At 39.7% G+C, this 25529-nt stretch overlaps 2 protein-coding genes across 2 annotated transcripts; both read right to left on the reverse strand.

Annotated features, from left to right (window-relative positions):
• Window positions 1-897: 897 nt before the first annotated feature.
• LOC311255084 (glycerol-3-phosphate dehydrogenase [NAD(+)], cytoplasmic-like) lies at window positions 898-6775 on the reverse strand. The gene is made up of 8 exons (XM_084349266.1): window positions 6635-6775; window positions 3648-3825; window positions 3407-3547; window positions 3092-3230; window positions 2481-2593; window positions 2009-2245; window positions 1775-1881; window positions 898-1489 (listed from the first exon to the last, which is right to left on the reverse strand). Exons 1-8 carry the CDS (start codon window positions 6676-6678, stop codon window positions 1393-1395), a joined length of 1056 nt encoding a protein of 351 aa, XP_084205392.1. The 5' UTR covers window positions 6679-6775; the 3' UTR covers window positions 898-1392.
• Window positions 6776-8562: 1787 nt separating this feature from the next.
• Window positions 8563-24227, reverse strand: smarcd1 (SWI/SNF related BAF chromatin remodeling complex subunit D1). Its single transcript, XM_084348704.1, has 13 exons — window positions 24001-24227; window positions 19356-19531; window positions 18435-18477; window positions 17388-17510; window positions 16622-16744; window positions 16369-16485; window positions 15843-15944; window positions 15586-15747; window positions 14131-14228; window positions 13833-13968; window positions 11996-12118; window positions 10717-10818; window positions 8563-10104 (listed from the first exon to the last, which is right to left on the reverse strand). Exons 1-13 carry the CDS (start codon window positions 24184-24186, stop codon window positions 10051-10053), a joined length of 1545 nt encoding a protein of 514 aa, XP_084204830.1. The 5' UTR covers window positions 24187-24227; the 3' UTR covers window positions 8563-10050.
• Window positions 24228-25529: the final 1302 nt, after the last annotated feature.

A 25529-nucleotide genomic window follows, 5' to 3' on the forward strand; every position in this document is an offset into this window, starting at 1 on the left:
ATTGAAATGGAGCTCAAAGCGGCTCAAATAAGACAGTCACAACATGATTTTCTGATGGTACCACAATGGTGTAGTATTTTATAAAGAGGCATCAGTGTAACAGGGATGAGGCAGCTGCAGCAGTGCTGTCTACTGTCTAATTATAGATGGACATTTGCCCCTTTGGAGCGCGTTATTATTAGAAATCTCACAGGGCAGTTGACTCAATAGCTATGCAAGGGATTTCAGGGAGGGAATCAGATTTTAAACAAGTGACAAAGTATGTAACTTCATGGGCCGAGAGAGCAGCGGCGCTGAAGAAAAAGCATACATGGAGAAGACGCTTGCCTGAGTTTTCCTTTTTTGTGTGTGTCAGTTTGAATACTGGCGAGGCAGGGTGTATAATACCCCTCCAGGCTACCCCCTTTGTCTTTCATTGTGCCTTTAGCAGAAAATTGCATCCACTGGGACTGAGCATTGGTGGGTTACGGCGGCATATGGCAACGGACAGATGGCTGTTGATGAACACAGACTGGTTTCTTGCATTTGAACAGGCTGTAGAAAGAGATCACATCTCCAGAGATGTTAGAGAATGAATCACCGGAAAACTCTTTAATCCGGTGGGATGAAAAACAAAAGGGGATTGTTTGATTATGAAGCACTCGTAGTGAATTGATTACAGCATCATCAATAATTCATACTGAAGAGCATAGCCATCACCTATGAGGACTGAGGCAGGACGTGCCCTTAAAGAAAGGTTAAAGCAGACACTCTAGAAAATGGTAAAGGTGAAGAGTTTAGAGTAGCAGCCTGACTGTGCTTAGGTCAGATTACAGTGAGGCCGGAGGGTGTGTATGAGTGTATCCTGCAGACAGACACCAGCAAGTTAATACATTAAAAGAATGAAGAAGGCATCAATGAGTTGAATAATTTATTCCAAAATAAATCTTGTTAGGTTTATTGGCTACATCTTAAGAGGTCCAGAGGAAAAACAACAGAGTGGGAGTGGCGACTGTCATGTGTTCAGTGCTTTGTTTAACATACATATCAGTAAAAAGGCAAGCTAAGGCACTTTTAACAAAGAAATGATGTAACATTTCATAACATTCAGGTCGGGTTTGTGTGTTATGTAAGGCAGATTTATTCAAATTCTTTAGACTGTTAAGACTTATGCAACAATTTGACACATGTACGTTTATAATCAGTAAAAATAGGAGTTACTGTCTGTAATGTTACAGAAGCAGGTCGACACAGCAGCTCAGGTAAAGGAGGCAACTCTGCTCCATTTTGGTTTTCTTTTCTGTTTCAGATTCGAACATGGAAGTAGTCGAGATTAGGCACAGTCTTCACCTGGGTTATACAGTAGTTCTAGTGTAAAAGTCCTTTCACAACCTCCACCCATTCATCAGTCCTTTACATGTGCTCTGGGTGGTTCTGCAAACACTTGATGAACTCTGCGACGGGGTGACTGTTGAAGCAGATCTCGTAAACGGCAGTGAAAAGAGGAAACCTGGAAAGAAAGAAGGATGATTGTGATTATTTGAGGAAGTTTGACCTTTTGGGAAAAATACTTATTCACTTCTTTGCTGAGAGTTAGATGGGAGGAATGGTACTTGCTCTTGTGTCTGTAAGCTACAAAAAAGTTGACATAATCCAGCACATAACCCCTCAAAAAACCCTACGTGTTGCTTTTGCGCTCATGTTTTTGTATGGATTAAATAAAACTAAATGAAACGAAGAAAGAAACGCGATAGTGAGTTTTAGACTCTTATAAACGAATATGAGTCAAACTTACTTTTGCACCATGTTTTTCTGTTTCAGGATCTGGTGCACCTCAGTTGCAGTCGCTGGACCTTGAAGCTTCTGACCGTTCAGCAGCTCGTTCTCTAACTGCTCAATAGTCTAAACAGAGGGAGACATTTGGTGATGTTCTGGTGTTTAATTTCACATTATCATGGTTTTCATAAAAAAAGGGAGTTACACAGATTAATGAAACGAAGCAGAGGGGGACAATATCTGTTCCTCTTACTTTGCCTGTTTTGGCGAAAGCTTCCCCAATCTTGCGGTTGCGGCCACCATAGCAGGTTGTGATGAGGTCAGCGATGCCGCAGCTCTCCAGGAAGGTGGCGGGGGACACTTTGCAGTTTGTGCAGAAGATCCTGGCGAAGGCGATCATCTCCATCAGGCCCAGACGAATCACTGCTGCCTTGGTGTTGTCCCCGAATCCCAGGCCATCACAGAAACCTGCTCCCACTGCTACAATGTTCTGCAGCAACGATAAAGTTGGGGTTAATACTAATGTTAGTGTTGTATTGCACCTTGAAGACTTAAACATGTCGTTTTAAAGTTTGCACTGAAAAGGTTTTAAGTTCTAAAACCACTGGCCTGTTTTTTACCATTTAGTTCATCTGTGTTATAATGCATCTTTAAGTATATGTGACGTTGACATTTCTGTTAGAGGTCCGATGAGAAATTTTGTTTAATGAAGGAGAAAAGCCAACCTTGAGCGCTCCGCAGATCTCCACAACATCAGACTCTTCTACCACAGTCACACGGAAGTTGGTGGTCTGCATCAGCTCCTTCAGGATGGGCCCGCAAGTCTTGTCTGTGCAGCCTGCGTCCGCAAAATGACAAATAAATCGTCATCAGTTCCATATTTTTTTTAACAAGACAGAACAAATATGACTGTATTGTTCTGTCAAAACGTTTCAAAATAAAATACAATTTTCTCTGGTGAGTGTAGTGAGAGGTAAAACACAGCCTCGATGTGTACTGCTGCTTGCTAGTTTACAGCTAGTGTACAGTTAAGTAATCTGTTGGATCGGGGCAAATAAATACTCAGGCGAGTAACACAAATAAACACAAACGATCCCATGGTCAAACATGCGCAAGTAAGGTCACATAACTCATTTTCTTCAAGTTTTATTTACGTTGCACCTTCCTTCCTCACCCTCTGACTCTCTCCTGGAAGTTAAAACGACAGGCAACCAAATAAAACGTACCGTTACCTTGAATAAACTTCTCTGGGTTTAACTCAACAAAATATAATTTAGTGCAAAAATGTTACATATTGTATCTTTAAACTTGTAACATGTTCATATATCCTTCGTACCGATTGTTGTCTCGCAGAACTTCTCATCAGCAACCTCATTGGCGATGTTTGCTCCCATGAGCACCGTCATGGTGATGCCAAGTTTTGATCTGATGACCTCTGAGATCAGCTTCAGACCCTCTGGACCCGCATCGACACCCTGGAGCACAGACGCAACACGTTAAACACAAAAAACTCTGTGCATCATGAGGGTATACTCCCCATTTTTAATCTCACGTGAAATCTACAGTAAAAGAAAGAACCTTATATTGTATTTACGGTACTATATACTATATGTTTGGAGATAAAGAAAGCTAAAAATATAAAAAATGTCACCTTGATGAGAGACATTCCCACAGCGTCCTTCTTGATGTGGTCTTTAATGGTGTCGCACACTCTCAAAATGAACTGGTGAGGGACCACGAAGATCAGGATGTCAGCTCCTTTCACAGACTCAGCCAAGTCTGGAACAGCCAACTGATGAAGAGAAGAGGAAACATGGTGAAACATCAGTCACAGGGCAACATCAATACAGTGTGTGACCTTTGTGAGTCATCAGAGGTTGTTTGATCCTCACCACATTGGGGGGCAGCTTGTGACCGGGCAAATATTTCACATTTTCGTGGTCTGTGTTGATGATTTCTGTGAGTTTACGGCCGTTCACCGTCTCTTCAAACACCCACATGTTCACTGTGGTGTTAAACTTGTCATGCTTGGCTGCGTTGGCACCCACAATCTTGGCAATGGCAGAGCCCCTGTGGAGACAGAGACACACAATCATCACGTCGGCGTCTGTGATGTGTTAATACTTGGACTTCAGTGAATCTCATACCGAGCAGTGAGGTAGGACGAAAAAGAGATGGACGAAAAGTTGTCATCTGTCTAGTGTTGAGTGACATATTGATTCCCTGTTCCTGAAAATGTATTAATTTGTGTATTTTTCACGTTAGAAAATGTTCTTTGCATCAACTATTAGTGATATTAAAGTGGTACACTGACCAAAGCCTCATGAGTAACAGTGTATAAGCAACACAAATTTTACATGATTTAAAATATTTTATGACTAATTGATATAAATAATTTTAGTTATTTATTAAAAGACATTAAAGCAACTACAAGGGACTTTCATTTTGAGTGTATGTCTGTCACAGGCTGCTGGGGCTGTCAGACTGAGTCCAGGTAAACAGTATCGTCCCCATTTCACCCCTAATCCTGCTGCAGTGTTGACCATGACCACAACATATAACATCGAAAATGAAACTCTCTAACTTCCTCACTTCCAAACCTTTGCCTGGGACAAAGTAAACATGCGCTCTTCCTGTCTGTGTGACGTAAATCATTGCATCTGAATTTGACCCAGTGACAGACATTCAGAGTAACTATATAGAAGCAGCCAGTGTTCTTGCTGATGGTCCTGATTGCTTATGTGGGTCAAATAGGGGCATCAGTATTAAACTGAGACTGTTTCATAACCTCAGTTTCCCTCACACAGCTGTCAAACTGACCTGTGACTCTCCGACCCACAATTGGTCTGGATCGTAGCGAAGACATTTGGAGTCACGTGACTTACAGAGTATTTCGGATGCTTTCACAGACAAGAATAACACTACAGGGAGTACGTGAGAGAACCATTGTTTGGGCATGAGGAGGGTCTGACTGACATACTGTAAAATATCAACATTACATGACCTAAGAGCTAAAAGAAAACCCATTTCAAGATCATATATCAATACTAGGTATCAGTCAATTGGCATTTATTAGCACACAACAGTAGACTTGTGTCCTGTGTTTTCTGTATTTGATATTGATATATGGTGATATTCGTTAGTGTTGTCTTTTCCTGGTTTTAAAGGCTGCATTACAGTAAAGTGAAGTATTTTTTCTAAACTTACCAGACTGCTCTACATGTTTTAATACTTGCTTTTATCCACCTTGTCATTATGTCCACATTACTGATGACTTTTTCTAAAACATCTCACTGTGTTAATATTTTCCTAAAGTACCAATAATCATTCTATCAAAAATATTGCGATATTTGATTTTGGTGCCCAGTCCAAACATTTATGAGGTGTTTTGGAGGAGATTTTAAAATATCAGGATGAGGGTTGCAGCAATATTCAGTTGATAATTATCATATCGTGTACTTTTGCTTGCATACAATATTAAATCTACTGTAATATTTTTATTATAGAAGAAGAGTATTTCAATTTCATAGAAAGTGTCATGTCTGTCTCCACATAATATTTTATGAAATTATATAAAGTGTTTGTTCCAACAAGAAACCCTTCTGTTTAGATTCTGTTCAGGATTATTGTGGCTGATAATAACTATTACAATGTTTGTGTAACACGTAGGGTGACCAGACGTCCTGAAAAATTTGGGACAGACCTGAATTACAAGCAGTCGATGACTGCTGCCTCAAAAAAATACAAATAATTTTAGCGTTGAGTTTTGACTCTCATGTGTTTTACTTATCTGGTCACCCTAGTAACACCGTATACCGTGAAACTGTGATGTTTTCTGAGATGGTCTCATGCTGTTGCAACCTGAATTAGGATATAGTCTACAAATATTGGTTTAACAAAATGTTATTAATATTAATATGTATAATCCTACTAACATGTACATGCACCACAGCTAATTAGGCCTGAGCAATATAGCCTTAAAACAATATCACGATATTTTTAGGCTGTATCGCGATACATGATATATATCTCGATATTTAGAAATCGCACTCCATGAAGGCTCGGTTAGGCTGATTGTACTGACCAAAAACCTCAATATCGATATTGTGACAATATTTTAAGGATGAAAACTGGTACTTTCACAAAACATTAAAAGATTAATTAAATTAAACAATCATCAGTATCTAGTAAGTTGAGAACATTTCATCATTTTACTGTAATGCAGCCTTTAAAACCTGGAAAAGACAACACTACTACTACTACTAATAATGGTAATATAAAACATTTGACAAGGGCCAATCTGCTACATAATGAGCACTTTACTTTGGTAAAATGTTGCTGATGATAAGTTCTTTTCCCTTAATGCAGGACTTGACAAGTATTTGAGTCTTTTCACTTTGTGGTGCTGCTACTTTAAGTCAGTTCAGGCCAACTTCTTCCACCACTGACTGATCTAAATGTCATGCTGGCTGAGGGACATCAACACCACATGAAGGCTGATTCAGCACAAACATTACTGCATGATAAAAGTCAAGAGCGGCTTCTTTAATATAGATTTCAGCTTGTTGAGTCCTCAAAGGTCAACATATACTCAGACAGTGTCAATAACAGCCAGTTTATTAACTTTATGAATTATTTATGTGCTCTTAACAACAGCTAAAGCTGCCTTCTGGCGTCAAAGTTTGCCAACTTCTAGACAGCATTCCCAAAACAACCTCAAAAAAGTATGTGGAATCTGATCCAGAGAACAAAACACAGATATGTTGACTGTAAACTCACAACTGTGCAGCACAGACAGACCAAACCATTCAAACATCACAGAAAGACATCCAGAAGTGCATTAGAGTTAGTTCAAAGACCATAAAAACCCTCCACTCACCAGTTACCAGAGCCAATCACACAGATTTTCTTCGGCGCTGCCATGATGTGTTTGACCTCCCAGATTGCGCTGCTGCTGGTGTGAAGACAGACTGAAGCCTGCACAGAAGGTATTTATACCGGACACACAGCTGAGGTTCAGACACGCCCTCTGCTGCTGGTTGGTCTGCTCTGTATCCCCTCTCAGGGGCACACTCTATTTCTTTCTCACACACAGCAGCAACAGGACAGTCCCTGAATTACGTGTGTAATTACAGCGATGTAATAAATACTCTGATTTTTTCTCCTGTTGAGTCTCTGAGGACGTAATATTATGATATTTAAGCAAACAAGGACATATTAACACTGAAATTATGAAATTCTGTCACTGCCTCCAAGTTCACACAGTCTCAGGATGGGAAATAATTAGAAATACCGGTCCCTCAAACACAAATACAAACTAAAGCTCAAATGATCAGTAGATTTACCAAAGTACTCTACTTAAGTACAATTTTGAGGTACTTTACTTCATACTTCCACTCCACTACATTTTGGATGCAAATATTGTACTTTTTACTACTTAAATCTAATAACTCTAGTGACTAGTTACTTTTCAGATTACATGCTACATCAGAGCCAAATGAGTCAACATAAAACTCATGTTGGCTCTTGGAAATTGCTTTTCTATGTATCAAGAGCTGTCTTTTTTTCTTTGTTTAGAGGCCTGTGGAAAAAGTTGCATAGTGCACCTTTAAAGTAACAAAATATAACTTCCTGGAGAAAGATTGCTGATTGTTGAGACTCATTCCCGGATCATCAAATAATGACGAGCTCATCACGGTGTCCGATCTGTGCTGCCAACCCAAAACTACAGTATTTGAGGATCTGGGGATGAAACTCAACAATCAGCTATCTTTCTCATAATTTGCCGCTTTAAATCACTTTTTAAAATGAACCGATATTGTACAAAAAAGCAATTATTGCCCACTGAATATAATGAAGTCCATAAATTGAAAACTGATTTTTACAGCAGAACTTGTTTCCTTCCTTACTTATTAGGAAGTCTCATGACTCTTTATGAGTTCGACCCTGATAAAGGGAAACATCAGACTCAAGTACCGTTAACAATAAATAAACTGCTCCTTGAGCAGCTACAACAGTAAATTGCTGCTTATGCACTGATGCATACGTGTAAACAAATCTAATTATATAATACAGACTTTCAGCTGCAGGGGATATTTTCCTGCAGGAAGTGATTTCTACTTTGGTAATACATTTTGCTGACAAGTTTTGTACCAATTACTTAGACTTTTACATGAAATGACATATGTTCACATTGCTGTACTGGTACTTTTACTTAAAGGATCCCAGTACTTCTTCCACCACAAATTAAATTTTGCCGGTTTTCTTCATCTTAAAGCCCCATTTTGTAGAAATTGGCATTTCCTGCAATTTGGCGCCCCCCTCAGTTTCTTAATGCAACACCACTGTCATAAATACAAATCCCAGGTCTGTAACAATTTGTCAGATGTAGGTGCTCACTACAAACAAAAGTCATTACATCATCACACTGTTATGTGTTGTCTGTGATCCATCCCTCTCACTGAAGTCACATAGTGCAGAAACAAGTGATGGGGTGCGGAGCGGCTGACACAGACACCATTCATCCTATAACAAGATGCTGTAGCATTTTTAAGCCGTTATTTTAAGGTAAAAATGACATAATGTTGCTTTAATAAATGGTTTAAGTGCTTCTTCCACAGCTGATACATTTTTTTTTTGTAATTGGGTTTTGCTCATCTTACGGAGCATTAGAAACATTTAAAAAAAAACAAATAATCACCTAATTTAGAAAGTTAGTTTCAGCCCAATCCTAATCCATACAATGTTAAAGCAGATTTTCAGGTGAAACAAAAATCCCTGGAAACCACATAAACTCTCACAAGCAGGTACATTTTACATATCCTTTATTATAACATAATAAGAACATACAGAAAAATAGGTTTGGTCCATGAAAAAGTCTGCAGATTCAAATAATACTAAATTCCCCCCCAAGTCCCCCTTATTTATCTTTCAAACCGTGTTCCCACCCAAACCCACATTAGTGTATTCTTGGAATTTGTTAATGAAATGCACACACGCTAAAGTTTCAGCCAGGACACTCATCTTCACCTTCAACAGGGAAACAACCATTAAACTCAACAGGTCTTCAGCCAGGGTACGAAGAAGCTACGACTCTTTAAATCTGCTCGGCCCCACGTGTGACTGAGCTTGTTCAAGTGTTTATGGCTTCTCTGCACATCATTAAAATACACAAAACTAAAAGCAGGAGATTCAACTGTTCCCAGCTTGCAGGCGACATGAACGCGGTTGTTCATTTTGTCCTGCAGAGCAAAAGGTTCGTCAAATGTGAGAGCTAAACCACGGTGCTCTGACAACGAAGGCCGATTAATAATATAAATACTGGTTCAACTATCTGAGCATAGACAAAGAGTTAAGAAAAACATCTGTCAGGATAAGAGATACAATTTTACTTCACATCCATCTTCGGTTTTTTTGCTGCTCAGTATTTACAAAACTATATAGACTAGAGGTACTCATACTAGCTACTTCCTTGATAATCTGTACTAGCTAACAAGACAAGTACTTATATAATACACATTTTCAAAACAAGGATCATTGATAATAACAAAAAAAAGAAAAAGGAAAATAACTTCATACTTAATGCCACCCTTAACAATAGATGTATATTCTGCTGTGATTGAGCTTTTAAACGTTTCTTGTGGCACAAAGTGTCAAAACAAACCGATGAGAACTTAAGACAAAGTGATGCATGAAAAGCCAATGTGCTACAAAAATAGCCTGATTGATTATAAACACACTCACAATCAATATCAAACTGAATGGGGAAGCATCTGGAGGCTGGGTCGGGAGAGTTAAGTGTAAATTTACCTTCTGAAAAGTGGAAAAAAAGAGCCGTGGCAGAATCAACACATTCCAGTTGATTTAAGATATTTTTAGACTTAGGGACAAAATACATTAAAGTGGCCCAGTACAATCTGCTCTCTGCTTTTCATCTGTGTACAATCTGTACTTTTGTATAGGCGTAATGTATAAAAATGAAAGGAATGCTCACAGGTAAGGCTTTAACATGCTTGAGAAAACACACTGCGCTCTAAGAGCTCTGGCGTGAGGAGAAATTATACAAAAAAAAGTGGAAGTAGCAACAAAACTGCAGTAGTCGTCGAGCTGCAGGGTGATGATAAAAAAAAAAAGGACATCCTATATAACGGTAAAGCCATCTAGTATCTATGTCTCTCTAAGTTTGTCAGAAAACTCTGTGAGGAATTCACTTTGAACATCCCACACACGCACACACATTAGTTGTCTCAGACAGCACACCACATCGCCTTATTTGCCGCCTGGGGACAAATTTCTTTAGGTGTTTCTGATGCCAAGCGCCTGCTCCAGCTCCTGTCTCCTCTGCTGGACCTGAAAGACATTTTTACACAGAACAGATTTAATCACCAGAAAACAGACACCGTCTCCAGCTTCTTAAATGTCAGGATTTTCTGCTTTTCTTTGGGGTATGTTAGAGAAATTTAATATACTTTGGTGTTGGACGGCTGGCCAGACATAATGAGCAATTATTTATGTAGCTTAGCCTAGCCTCTGGAAATAATGGGCAATTATCACCATTTTATAGCCAAAAACAAAATGATAGATCAATGGACAAAAAAACCCAGCAGACTGGTGCCAATATGTTTTGTGGTTACTGCCCCTGCAGCTGTAGCTATTTAATCTGAAAACAGATTGTCAACATCATTAGGCTGATAACTAAAGTCTAGAGGTGCACCGATCGATCAGCCGGGGATGGAACTGAACAGTTTTCAGCGTGACCAGTGACCGGTGAATAAATGAAACCTTTCGAATTGAGGACAAAAGCCAGATGTTACTATTACTGTTCTTCTTTTCCTCATATGAATGGGGTAAAATAGTCGAGATAATCAAGTTAGGACCAAAGTGGTTGGACCACGTTGCTAGCATCATCAAAAAAAGAGACTACAAACAGGAGATGGAGTAAGTCGAGGAAAAACTGATTACCTTGGAGTAGAAGTAGCGACAGACGGCCTCCTGAGCCCACGGCTGGTAGTAAAACTCTGCTCTTCGCTCTTCTTCTGGGTTTCCTACCACATCTGTCATGGTCTGTGAACAGAGAAACAATTAGACAAAACTCAACTTGTCCTTCAGCGGAGAAATTAAAGGATCCTGTGAGAATAAATCTATTAAAGGTCCTGAATCAAACACTGACTGCAGCTATGACAAACATATTGTCATGATTTTCTGTGAATTAGGTTGACTTGGCTGTTGCTGTAGAAGCAGCCAGCGCTCTTTGGACCAAATTCATTCAATTTCACAGAGTTTCGGCTGAACGAACACTGCAGGTGGCTGACAGCTGGTCAGCAGTTAATCGGCTCATGGTCAGGGGGGAGGCGTGCCGGCAACCAGTCAGACATGTTATTAAATATTTCACGCTTTGTTTTGACTCTGACCTGCCTGTGTTGCACCTGAGTGAGCAGCATGAGTTTTGTGTGTTCAGAGAGCATGATGTCCATGTATTCATGTAATGAAGTCCTCACCTCCTCCAACTGAACCTTGAACTGAGTCAAGTCACTGTGTCACAGCAAAGACTAAATATCACCTCAAATATAGCCTCAAACATGACCTCGAGGGATTTTCGCACCTTGAAAAATACTTACATGCCAGAGGGAATGTTTTCTTGTTTTTTCTGACTAATTCGATTCTTGACATTTTTTATCCGAATTGTCAAGTGGCTGCCAGTAGGTTAAAAGAGGGTTTCCTCCTGGGATACTCTAGTTGTTTATCATCTATTGGTGATGATTTTGAGAAGTGCAGGCGTTTCTTTTTCTTCTTGTCTCACCTTATTCTACTCCTGGCAGTGTTTTCTACAGTCCTTAACGTCTTGTCTGAACCCCTACAGAGTGTGCTTGTAGTTGCTGCCAAGTCAAATTTATTTAAATAACCCAAATCACAAATCTGCCTCACAGGGTTTTACAAATCTGCAGCACACATATCACCTATCCATAGACCACTGATTCAAGTAAAAAAAAAAAAACTGATATTTCTTTCTGTTAGCAATAGATTTTTCTATTTGAACTGCTGAACATGTATATTAAATCTCACAATGCTTACTTTTCACAATGACTGACACCACAACTTTTTTTTTGCACAGTACACTGACAATTTGACAACAGCTTTTTCCGTTTACAAGTAGGAGCTACGCGGTATCTGTGGTGATACGAGACCACAGATAAAAAGCGCCTTGAAAGACTGAGTGTGAGGTCATGACGGTCGGACTCACCTTGAGGTCTCTGCACTGGGACTGCAGCCAGTCGTTGATAAAGCCCTGAGGATCTCTGGCAAAACTCAACATGAACTCTCTCTGGGTCTTCAGCTGGTTGATGGTCTCAATGGTTTCATGAATCTAGAAAGAATTAACAGAAAAGAGTCACCGATTTAAAGTAATTGAAATGGTATCACTGACGCAGAAAAGGTGAAAACATATGTTCCAAAACCATTTTAACCAGGGCACCACTTCAGAGGGATTTTTCATGGCACCCTGACATGTGTGATCACAGCTTGAGCTCTGTTCACAGTGATAAATCTTCCCATTTCGGCTATGTACCTAAAAAACTCCCATTACGACAGCCAATTGTGAGCAGTTGTTCAAAGTCTAAGCTGAAGAATAACTGCATATATCTAACAGGGTTTCAGTCTGGTGACTTTGATGTTCATTGCTTGTTTTCTGTTTTGAGTCATTTGAAAATGCATTATCAAAATCTTGTGAATTTGAATGTCGCCTCTTTATTTCATTTTTTTTTTCACTAAAAATGTCCAACGAAAACATGGAAATAATCTAACAGCACTGTTTTTTTTGTTTTTTTTAAAAAACAAAACAACCTTTCTAGTGCCGTGGAGCAGTGTTTTTATATTCAGATCCATGTTTTGTTTTTCTCATGTGATTGCACGATGTGCAAATGGTTTCACACTGTTCCACTTGTGTTGTAACACACCAGGAACCTTAGTAACCAACAATGGTAGGGAAGATGAAGTAAACATGAATATAAAAAAGATTCAGGCTTTAAAGTGTTCAAAGGAAATCATCTTGGCAAATGTTTCTAGTGGGAACAAAATGCCTTCAACACATTTTGTTAGACCTCAAGGATACAACACTGTGTTTGGATGAATAAAACTGAATGTAAACAAAACTTTTGTTTCTTCATATGTTGATTTAAGGGGACAACCTTTGAGGGAACCACTATGGGAAGTGCCGTCTTAGGTATTCCCTGAAAAACGTCCCATGATAGAGTGATACTGAAGGTCAGTATATCTGGGGTAAATGAGTCAGCTTTTGGAAGATGTGGGTTAAACACAGGTACTGTTATACAAGAATGGTTTAATAAGAATATCTGTTAAGTGTCTAGAGCATCATTAGACAGATAAGACTAAGACAAAGACTGATAACAGGCCGGCAGGAACTGGGTGTATATCTGCATACTCAAAATAAAGCAACAAAATGAATGGCGCCTTTAAACTGTAAACAAGCTCTCTGTATTTACACTGTTGACTACACAGAAGGATGTCTTTTAGGAGAATGGCTCCGCGCTTTATCAATGCGATTACACTCATCCCAGCCAAGGTAATAGCTGCTAGCAGGAGGTCAAGAAGACCTGACCGACCTCAAACCTGCTTAGAAAGTAGGCAGTAATTCACTGGCAACACTTTTGAAGAGCAGATATGTGTGAAATTGCCCTCAGCGGGCTCACAAAAAGGGGGAAAAACATTCGACATGGTGGTTCAATGCAAAGTCTGCCCATTCACATTGCATTTAAATGGAGTGTTCTTAAAATGACCTTTACACAGCTGCTGGAAGGTGTCACAACGAATCAAGTGCTTTAAACTAGTTGAACCAAAAACATACACTCCTTCGCTTTGTGTGACATTTGTTGAAGTGCAGGTTGCTCTACAGCTGGGATCGAATAGATCAAACCCCCACAAAAAAGCTCAGAAACACTGCAGGAAACAGGAAAAACAACTCCCTTTCATTACACAGACGAGGGATGCGACTGTCTCAAACTCATCGGGACAAAAAAGTATAAAAGAAAAACAGCTGGTGGCTGTTCAGCCTTGGTCTGTACCTTATTGTCCAGTCCTGCAATTTCCTGCTGACTGGCTGTGGAGAGCAGGAAGGAGTTCATCTGGGTCTTCAGTGTGTCATCCACCTCCACGTCAATGTCATAGCAAGCAGTCTTCTTTTGGTCATTAGGGTCCACACTATAAAACAATACAGTACATTTACATTCAGTCGTAGCCGGATACATTAGCACCAGGTGATTAAACTAATTTAAAATGTATTACTGGATCATAAAAACACAACTTTCAAACTCTGAGACTGTTACTACAGAGAGCTCATGCTTCACATGTTAATGAGGTTACCTGATCACATGGTTGATGATGATGGGCTCCGGAGGCATCAGAAGTGCATGCAGGCGCTGCGGGATCTCAGAGAACTTCATTCGCTGAGTCTCAAAGATCTGCAAAATGAAACCAAAAAATAGTATCTGGACAGGTGGCCAAACTTTGACTCAACCGTGTGGAGACCATTTTGGATTTGTCATGTGTCATGGTTGGATCCATTTATGAAAAACTTTTTCCAACACTGACAGCTGTGCCATGCTTAGACTACTGCGTCAGGATTCGTAAAGACAGACAGATCATTGGTAATATGTCCTGGCAACCGTCATCAGGTATTTTACAACAACAGTTTGACTTTATCCTGGTGGCTTTTGCAGGTTAGGGTTAGGAAAGTCCAGTGAATATTCATGAAAAATAATGTTTCTAGAGTTTGACAAAAACATACCACTCTTTTGGGATTTAATAGCAAACAATAAAAGATAGAAATTTAGTTTCTCACGGTTCGGTTTCTCAAATCTGTCCTACATACACCCTCTTCCCAAAAACAAATCAATGAAAAACCTCTCAAAAAGAAAATGAATCGAACATCTCCGAGGCTGTAGGCGTTGACTCAGTTTATCGTCTTCCTGCATGCAGGATAGGTAGAGAGAAAAAATCCTGCGAGACACGCTGGTATAGCTTTTGATTTAGATGCCAGAAATTGAAAACTAATTTTGATCCTGACATTGCTGACATGTCAGTCTTATCCAAAATGCTAACTTTCACCTCTATTTCCTGGGAAAGTTTATATTCACAAGAGTAGTACACTGAATTTCCTTTTGGCTCACCTACTGTTATGAAGACAGCACAAGCAAAAATATATTGTAAATAAATTACTTATTTATTAATCACTAACAAGTTAACTTAGTTGCAGTAAACCATTTGCCATGAAAATCACGTTTTTGCTTCGTGGCTCAGCCTTTAATGTGTCTGATTTGATTTATTTAACGTTTCTTTGTATAGAGACCAGAGATTTTCAAATCTAATCTACTCATACAAGAGTGCAACAGCACTGGGTGTTTAAATAAGTGTCTTTTTTTCCATCTTTACCACATTACAAACAATAGTTTAAATTACAAGAAAGATAAGCAGTAAATTTATTCAGCCGGTTTTACTTTCTTTGACAACCATATGTTTATCTTGGCACAGAAGAAGAAAATGCTCTGGGAAACCTGTCAGTGACCCAGAAAGAGTGGGAGTCTCCATACAAGGACAGAGGGAAGAGTAGAGAGACAGACTGTTTAACACTGAGTGCAGAAGTCAACCAGAACAACTACGTGACTGTCGACCAGTCCAGCTTCATGCAGGAGCAACAGTTTGTTTTCATCTCTTTTTTTTATGAATAGACAGGCCTTTATCTTTTGATGTATTTTAAGGTGACAACATGTGTCATTAAAATCCAAGGTATATTTCATAATGTGCGTTACATGTACTCACCTGCTGCAGATATTTGTCACAGTTGATGAACTCGCGCTCATGAGGGTCTTGGAGTTTGTGGGTCTTGACGTACTGCCACAGTGCCTGAATGATGACAGGTCTGGTCTGGGTGTGGATACCCAGCATACGAGCAAGCCGGGGGTCCAGCTTGAACTGAGGGGGCTGGATTGAGGCAAGAGGGATCTGTCATTAGATTTGGCTGTCCCTGTTATGAACCTCAAATGTCAGAGAGGCAAACCAAACCCCTGAGCATTTACCTGGTAGTCGAGCATGAGCAGGACGGTGCAGCGAACACCCACATCACCGGGCCTCTTCACCTGGAAACCATCCGTTTCCTGGGTGGTGGCAGTCCTGTGCCACTAAAATGAGATGAGGGACATTTTAATTACAAATAGAGTATATACTAAATCTTCAAAGTAAGTCTTCACTTACAAGGACACAGTTTCAATTGTAGCTGAAGCAACGAACTCCTAATCCCAAACATTAGATCACAATTAAAGTAAATGTAAATATAAATAGTGTTTGCGTCATTGTAAAATCAGTCTACAATAACATTATTGTGCTCAATTCAAAGCACGAAGAAACAACGATAAAGAAGCAATAAACATACTCCACAAAAACATAAAACAAGCCCTAAAAATCCTTAATTACAGATGGAATGATATTGTGATTAAGTTGGATTAGTTGGCAACTTCGTTGATAATTGATTGCTCATTTCTGGTTTTTCTTTGAAACGTTTGGGATGCTTTAATGTACGGTAAACAATGATGGTAAACATCTTACTTCCACAAGGTGATTATCTGGACCATACAGGTCTTTGTCCAACTCGATCACCAGAGACTTGAAGAAAGAGGAGAACTTCCGTTTCTGTTTGGTGGCTTCATACTTGGACACGGCCGTCTGCAAAACAAATGTTACGGTTTAGGGAAATATGAAGGGAAGCAATTTTGTTAAAGATACTTGTCTAAAATTCGGTTGATTATATTATAATTAACTGTGAAGCCGTACTATATGCACAGAAAACAGTCAAGCTTACATCTTCCAGCAGACGCCCCTCAACACGCAGCTCCCATGATGCAACTGTGCCTTCTCCATCCTCAGCATCTGGCTTTGCCGGGTTGAAGGTGTTTGATATGAAGATCCGCAGTTTTCTCTTTTGCTGGAAACAATCAGTCAAAAGAAACTTTGAATTGACTTGCTACTGTTCACACAACAAGGACTTGATATCTGAGCTGATAATCAGCGAGGGTCGACAACGTCAATTTCATAAACAAACTGCTCCATAAAATCCCACGATTCAAGTTCATTCGATAAAGTCAATTTAGATAAAGATCGCTCTGCTGTGACAACGGGTAGCCACATTTAAGATAACATCAATTTAATGGTTTAGTGAATGCTGACACTTGAAGGACGTTCAACAAATCAAATATCAGCCTGGCACTCAGTCCCCCTTGAATAAAATAACATTTCTGTCCACTGCTACATGAAAACTGTTGTAAAACCAACACTAAAAAACTATTTTCTATGAGAATAAAAACAGCAGTGTCAGTATCTTTTTTTAAAAATCCAAGTTGAAACCTGGTTCAACAGCAAAATCACAAAAACCCAAACCCACTGTTACATGGCAACCTGTGGACTGTATGAACTGGACTAACGAGCCTTTGATGAAGACTTTACTTGTTAACTTCGGGTTACAGGGCACATGGAGGCTGTTGGGGGGTTCTGAGTGTCCTTCAAATTAATTTAATATCTGAACTGGATTGATAAGAAGGATTAAGGAGGGAAAACTTTAATCAGCATACCTTAATGGGCCTCTTGAGGGCCTCCTGAATGTCCAGCCTCTTCCGCATGATGGTCTGGTCCAGCTTCCTCTCAAAAGCCAGCAGATCCATGTAAGCCTGAGACTCTGGGACCAGTTCCCTGATCTGGAATACAATAAAAGACACTGGTGACCACTGGTGCAACATCCACTGAGAACAGAGAAACAGCTTTCAGTTTTATTTTGAATTACGGCCAGTGCATTGCAACCTCAGTCTGCTTTGCCTAAACTGCTGGGAATTGCAGATAACTTGTAATTCATCTTGAAAAAGGTTTCAAGCATGTTTCGATTTAATGACCCCACAATTACCTTTGCAAGACCAACGTGAAGTGTACTATGAACTTTCTAGACCAACATTACTCATATACTAACATCAGGAGAGCAGCGAACTCCAGCAGTAACAAAGACTGGCTGACAAACTGCAGAATTTAAACACTTAAACCAACTTGCCACCTGGCCCAACAATTTTTCTGGAAGAAACTCTGAACCATCACAGCACCATTTTTGTTGACCAACTTCTCACCAAACAGTAGTTTAAGCTATAGCTACAGTTCCTCTGTGACGTGCAGCCTGAAGATGAATACACTCAATTAAGTAGCTGTCCTTGACATGCAGGTTTCATTGCATTGAATAATAAAATAGAATAAAATGTCAGTCCTAATTCAAAAAACTCTACAGGAAAACATTAAAAAAGGACCCATTGATTAAATTATCTACCATACGACCACAACAGCTGCCATTACGCTGATGTTGGAGAGAGGTACAAAGAAAACTTAACAAAAAGACAAAGAAGTTTTTTGTGGTCCATTTTGTCAGATTTTTAAACTGAAAAAAAGGTCAAGTACGTTATCTCAAGTGCTTACATTCAGTGCACTCTCAATTCTAACACTTTCAAAAGATTCCTTTAAAGACCAGCTCTCCTTTATTTGGAGCCTCCTGAATAACAACAGACGAGCAAATGTAATCTCACCAACACAATTAAAACCAGAATTAATGGATTTTCATTGCCTACCATTTGATTAATACTCACCCGCTGAGGTAGAATTTTATCAGCCATCTTCTTCTTCTTTGTGCTGTAAGAACAAATTATAAAAAAAACAAGATAAGTCTGCGTGTGAGTCAGAGCGGAGTAACACCCCATTTACATGATTAAATTCAGTATCTGAGCTGAAGAGCTAGCGGTTTCAGAATCATGTGCAAAAAGCCAAGGTTGCGTTTCTTGCACATATTCTGTATTCTATCTTCCTCTTTTCAAACTAGATGGTAAGGCTGTTAAATGGGCTTATTTAAACGTCAAGTGTAGGTAAATTATTCTTTTTATTTGGTTCATAAAATGCAAGAAATAGGAAAAACTCTGACGAGCAGTTTGCAGGGTAAAACATGTAGATAGCTTGCTTTGACAAACCTACAGGCTACGGTCAAAAATTTGGTACGAACAATGAAATAAGATAAAGAAAAGCAGCAAATCCTCACACACTTCAAGAGCTTGAACTACAAAATGTTTGGCATTTTGCTCAAAAAATCAATTTTCCTAATTACACTTTTCGTGTAATCACTTCAGCTGTAAGTAATACTAAACAACACTGCTGGCCAAGCTGCAGCTTTTTTTCTTATTTTAAATGAGGTTAATCTTCAGTTTACATCTATCAAGTAACAGCTGAGTAACTTTACTGGCATTTCCTTATGAAATAACTTTTTCCCTTATAAGTAAGGCAACAGAAGTCTGTCCCTTTTCAATCTACAACAGGAAAGACGGGCTTCCAAAAGGAAATATTGTTTTAGGTGGCTGTGATCAAACTTTCAGCAGGAGTGGGTGGGAGCAGGACAGCATGTCTAATAGAGTGGATGGTGGATACAAAACACCATTTTAGTTCTTCGTAGGCCTCTGTTACAGATGATTTTTAATACAACAAAGCATATAATTAAAGTTTAAGTGAGGGGGAGGACTTACTGCTGGTTGCGGTTCGCCTGCTGCACCTGCTGAATCTGTTGGGGGGCGGGCCTCTTGCGAGACGGGTCCATCACGCCGGGCATCACAGGGCGAGACACTGGGCTGTTTCCGTATCCTGGGGGGCCCATGGCTGGTCCCTGTGGGGTCATGCGGCTTGAAGGAGGCATGCCTGGTCTCTGCACGAAGAATATAGGAAAAAATGATTTAATCTTTCTCATAAAACTTCTTTAAAGGATTTTCTGGGCATTAGTTTTCATATTTCACAAATCGCCCTCAAGTCTGGAGTGGACAGATGTTTCAGCGACTGCATTGAGGGTCTGCTGATGTCAGACAGGATTCAGTGGTAATTACTGTATTTTCATATGCAGGTTTAGTCTCACTTCAGGAATAGGGTCAGTGCCCCCACATACCATGTGCTCATCTTACCTCTTTTCGGTTTAATTTTAGCAGTTGCGTTAAAAATCAATCAGTAAAATGTAATGATATTGTGATCATTTCAGTTATTTGTCAAGCAAAAATGCCAAAAATCGAAGGAATCCTCCAATGACATCCGTCAACACCATCATCGAATAAGATAACTGCGGCTGCAAATCAGCAAATGAAAAAAAAGAATAGTGTTTGTTTTATACATGTATATAAACTAAGTTGCTGTATATGGGCTGCACGATATGGTAATGAGGATGTGTCTTCTGTTGGGGTCTGCCTCAAACAAGGGTTAGGGTCTCTGCAACACCACAGTTCTTCATTAATACGCTGTTTTGTGACACATTTTTATCTTAAACAAAAAATTGCATCTTTTGCATGTGGTCAGATTGCACATGAATACTATTTGATTAACTGTGCAGCTCTAGCTGTGCATCTAAAATGCTAAACGCACAAAGCCCCCAACCCCCCACTGCAGTAAAGCGAACTGTGTTTCCAAGGTCGTATGGATATGTGTAATTCAAGACTTGAAAGAGCTTTTGAAGACAGAAGCAGATCAAAGTCTACCATCCTTTCACTTGAGTCTGTATGAATACTTCCCTACGAGAAGACTGCGTTTGCCCTAAGACATGAAACTAAACACATCACACAGATCAGTGCAGAAACGTCAATATGGCAGCAAAACATTAGCAGCAGCACTCCTGATGTAAATGATTTATTCCAAACTAAACCCATTTGACATTTTCTAAGTACAAGAATAACAAATAGCTCTTAATCGGCAGCTCATACGAGCTCTGTACAGTTTACAGAAACAAACCCTAGATGCAAATTGTTGCTTTTTGAAGACGAGGAAGCAACAATTTGCATGCCGGCTCCTTCAAACAAGTCAATAAAGAACAACTCCCACTTCCAACTCACCAAGCCGTGCGCTAAGAACTCAAACAGGCGACTTCGTGTATCTAACTGCATGAGTGCGGGTGAGAACAACAGATAAATGACAGATCAATGATCGCAGCTTTCCCTCCAGCAGTCAGTCCAACGAATGACAGATTGAGGCAAAGCTCACTCTCTGCTCAGCCAATGGTGGAGGGTGGAAGGGAGGAAGAGTGACAGGCGTTGACTTTTAACAATACAATGAATACGCTCTGCCTTTTCCACACAGCGCAGTGTGGGCAGTAAGGGACTGCATGTTGATCATTAAGTGGCTCTTTAAGCTATACATCAGCATAACCTTGGTTTACCTGAGAACAACAGGAGTTCTGCAGTATTCAGAGTATGACGACTCTGACTATGTAGTGAAAGGCTGCCTGTGTGAGTGAAAGCAGTCAAGGACGCTGGAGGAAAAAAAAGCGGCAACATCTTTTCACTGAACTATGCTTCAGGTTCGCTGTAGCTAAGCAGCAGTCACTACAGCAGCTGTGGAGCAGTGAAAAAATACTTTCTATCAAGATTCAACATACAAAAAGTGCCATTCTATGAAACAGCACGTTAGCTCAACAGGTACCCATGATGCAGCTCAAAGACAGAAACTCTGAATTGAAGGTGAGCATAAGAACAGTTATAATTTGCTAATATCTATTGAGAAATCGACAAAACGACTTTCATCCAAGTAGCAGCATGTATGAGAGGTTAACAACACACGATGTTAAACAAAGAATATTCTACAAATGGATGGAGCACATCGACATCTTTTAAAGTCACACATTTGAAAACACACCTATGAGACCAGTCACTATGTGTTTTAAACATAGAGCTGAAATTAGTTGAACGACAAAAACAGAAAAACTGGAGAGTTTTGGTTTTTTTTTTAAAGCAAAAATGCTAAATGTTCTGGAGGTTAGCATAGCTGCTACAGCTTCAGTTATATCACAACTGGAGAGCATATTTCATTCAAAGAAGAGCAAGGAGCGGCACTGAAGGCTTTTCTTGGTGGAAACCATGGTTGCGCTCTGCTCTCGGCAGGCTTATGTAAAAGTTTTGATTACAAGCTGGCTCTGTAGGTGGGAGCACTCTCCTACTTGTTGAACTGATTGGTTGAAGTGAGCATTTGACAGACAGATGGTGAATCACTTGCCAAGTATGTTTTTAAAAGTGCCTGCCCGTTTCCAACCTGTTTCTAGGCACACCTTTCCAGATGGAGTTGTGTAACAAACCATCTGGCAGGTAACATTAGATAAGTTTTACTTTTGTTTTTGTTGTTTTGGTTTATTATTTTCCTTTTCCTTTCTTTTTGTTGCCTCTTTTCCTTGTAGGTTGTTGCAGATAAGGTATTTTTTAGAGAATATGTTGTCTTGGGCTCTGGGATGGGGAGATGAGCATTAGTCACAATTTTCTGTCTTTTTATAAGCCAAATAACTGAGAAAAACAGCTGATTGACTGATTGTTAATAAATAAGAATCGTTGGTTGTAGTCCTAATTTTATGACCATATAAGTGTTGTTGTCATTACACTTAATTGCAAGAGAAGTGGACAGTGTGCAGGAGTCTTTTTCCTGATAATCATAAGTAATATGGCAAATCTTCCAGTATAACCTACAGTAGCTTTAAATTAACCAACATTGCACTGGTTGGCCTCATCCTTCATGATGAGGTATTATCATAAATGAACTGAAAGTCAGTCTTATACATAGTACACTATGAATTCACAAACAACAACAAAAGTTTACACTCCGGGTATAATTGAACACTGTATTTGTGTCACCACTGTGTGCAAAATTTAGCACACTGAGCCCACTAACCAAATGCTGTAGAGCTGCACGCTGTATATTTTATCTGTATTGAGGGTTTGAAGATCGATGTGATATGCTACACAGATTGTAAAGCACTCTGAGGAAATATTTGCTCACAGTGTGAGCTTTAATTGATAGCTCTGAACCTATAGACAGACAGGTTTGTAGGTTGATGTGGCTCAACAGAGAGTAGGGGTTAGAAATCGAAGAGACTGAAAACCGATATTTGGGAACGATATTTATTTGAAGTAAAAATTAAAATCTTTGTGACCAAGTTTCAAGTACAATTTTGAGGTACTTTACTTGAGTATGTCCATTTTCTGCTACTCTACTCTTCCTCTCCACTACATATATTTGATACACTTATTTACTTTGCACATTTAGATTAGTCAGTGTTTATAGGCTATTAATTGTGACGTGTTACTAATCAGATATTGTTTCCGGTGAGACATTGTGTGAGAGGATACTGCATCAGAGCAAAAGCACCTTTATTTTATCGAAAATCCACCAGAAAAATCACCGATATGATAACTGGCCAGGGCAGATCATTGGTCTACCCCTAAAAGAGGGTAGTTGTGTTAGAAAGAAAGTTTTAAACTAACAACAACACTATATTCTTAAGTCTCTGTAATAATAGTTTGGATTATTTATCAACTGATGATCATCTTTACAAAGCTACAAAAAAACAACAACCCTTATATGGGACTCCTAGCAGCTCAGACGTGCATTTACAGCCCATGGCGTGTATAGAAAAGCTCAAAACTCTCTGGAGTAAACATCTTGGTTCGCTTATTTTGTTGTGCGATACCTTTAAACCAGGTGACAGTAAGCCTACTAAATGCAGGGACTGGTGATGTCCCTGCAGACACCAGCTAGCATACATACACCAGTATACTAGTAAACATACACCAGTATACTAGTAAACAAACAGGGCGCAGTTTGGTCTTAGTTTGAGCCTCTGCTGTGATTTTTTTTTGCAGAGAAACAAACTGTACGTTAGCTTCGTGCAGCCTATTCATTCATAAGTGGACGAGGCATGGGAATGCTTCTGCTGAAAAGCTAACTTTTGAATCCAGCGAAAACTTGAAGTTTATAATGAACGACGGTCAACAGTGAAGTCTAACTTTATTACATTACGTACAACACGTACTGAGCCGTCTAAAACGTCATTTTAACAAGCGAACTGAGAGAAAACTAGCGACGTTAGCAGGCTAAGCTAATTGGCTACCGTGACTAACTAGCTAACCTTAACGTTAGCGGGCGGGAGGGTTAGCAAATTCAAACAACAAACAAACTCCGATCGTCGCTCAAAGTGGCCGGTTTACACGTTTCGGACGGGTACGCACTTTTCGGCGTGGCTGCCAGCTACTACGAGCTGTGGCCCGCACCGGTGCCGGAGGTTCGCGTTAGCCGCCAGTGACAAAGCAGCGGTAAGAGGCTTTGTTCTAGCGGACTGGCTAACGCGTCAGCAGCAAAGATGGAGTGATATCTCACCGGGTACCCAGGCCCAGGCATCGGGGAGCGGTACATGTGGTTCTGCGCGGCCGACGACGGTCCCATTCTTCCAGAAGGAGTCCCGGGGCCCATGCCTGGTCCTGCGCCCGGTACCGGTGGTCCAGGTCCCATTGCTCCGCCACCACCTCCCGTCGGAGCAGTCTGAAACCCCCCTCTGGCCGCCATCTCCTCTCTGAATGTCGCCGCCGGTGGAGGCACGAAGCTACCGCGAGAGCGAGAACGGAGTTTTGGGTGGTGTTGACGGTCCCCCAGCGGCCCCTGCTGGTCACCGGTGATACTGCAGGGAAAATGTGTGATTAAAGGATAAGTCCACCCTTAAATGTGAATTCATAATCCAGGCTACTCACCTTCATGCTTCATAGTCAACTAAACATTTCTGGAGCCTCACAGCACAATAGCATGCCAGCACTCTCCCAAACAACAGAAGTAGATGGGGACTTGTTTTAAAATGTAAAAAAAATACATGAAATGGCTGCATACAGCTTGTCTGGCGTGATCTAAGTCTCCAGAAGCTTCAAGATCACAAACTGATTTGTAAAGATGTTATTTACACCCTTGAAACCCTGCCAAGGTCTTGCACCCACTTCGGACAGGCTGCACGCAACAACTTTTAGCTGAGGATTTTGGCTTTAAAAATGGTATAAATTAAATTAAACACCAGACGAACTGTATGGAGCCATTTTATGTTTTCATTCAGTTGTTTGTTTAGGTTTTAAAACAAGTCTCCAGCTACTCCAGTTCTTTAGGAGAATGCTATGATGCTGTTTTGCTGTGAAGTGGATAATGACATGACAAAATTTTCAAATTTGGGTGAACGTATCCTTTAAGATGATTGCGTTACTGGTCATGGATAATTAGAAGTCAATAGAAGAAGAGTGTAAAATAAACCCACACAAGGCTGAGTGACATTGTTCTGAAATATATAATAAAATGCATAATTAACTGGATTTAAAATGAATAATTAAAAAGAGTAGTTTAATGAATAAGTAACAAATACAATCATAGTCAACTTCAATTTTTTATTTCTTCTTTAATAATATATAGTAGGCCTATACGCACCGTTATGTACAATATGTCCTGTTTTTACTCACGCTAAGGTAGATAGAAATAGCTCAACTTAATTAAAAATCTAGGTCAAACGTAATCATAATATAGCATATTTAAAATGTTATTGTAATTACTACAAAATAATTTCCACTTGTTTTCAACAAACAAAAGTAAACAGGTCACAAAATCAAATATGGAAAAATAAAGTCAATAATGTTTGGCCAGTGATGACACATTCCTGAAAAAGGAAACTATAACCACTAAATGCTTGGACAGCTCAGCTTTTTGTTTCTCCAATTCTGATGTCAAATAATTTGATACAATTATGAATGACTGCTGCAAAGTTTGTTAGTAGGTCCACAGTACTACTACAATATGACTTAAAGTATTAAAATCAGATCAAACCAAAGCCTGTCTGGGTTCGTCAGGTTTTGTTTGTTATATCACTCAGCACAACTTTC

This window comes from Pagrus pagrus (genome assembly GCF_965226575.1).
Source record: "Pagrus pagrus genome assembly, chromosome: 3".
Lineage (NCBI taxonomy): Eukaryota > Metazoa > Chordata > Actinopteri > Spariformes > Sparidae > Pagrus > Pagrus pagrus.

Bases quoted from the DNA above. Each gene is read 5' to 3' on its own strand.
- LOC311255084 (XM_084349266.1), bottom strand. From the start codon at position 6,678: ATGGCAGCGCCGAAGAAAATCTGTGTGATTGGCTCTGGTAACTG. The intron at 3,231-3,406 runs GTGACATTTTTT...TCTGTGCTCCAG, and splicing joins TGGGAATGTCTCTCATCAAG to GGTGTCGATGCGGGTCCAGA. The intron at 2,246-2,480 runs GTTGGCTTTTCT...TCGTTGCTGCAG, and splicing joins AGATCTGCGGAGCGCTCAAG to AACATTGTAGCAGTGGGAGC.
- smarcd1 (XM_084348704.1), bottom strand. From the start codon at position 24,186: ATGGCGGCCAGAGGGGGGTTTCAGACTGCTCCGACGGGAGGTGGTGGC. The intron at 18,478-19,355 runs GTAAGTCCTCCC...TTGTTCTTACAG, and splicing joins CAGGCGAACCGCAACCAGCA to CACAAAGAAGAAGAAGATGG. The intron at 10,105-10,716 runs GTAATCAGTTTT...AATGTCTTTCAG, and splicing joins GTCGCTACTTCTACTCCAAG to GTCCAGCAGAGGAGACAGGA.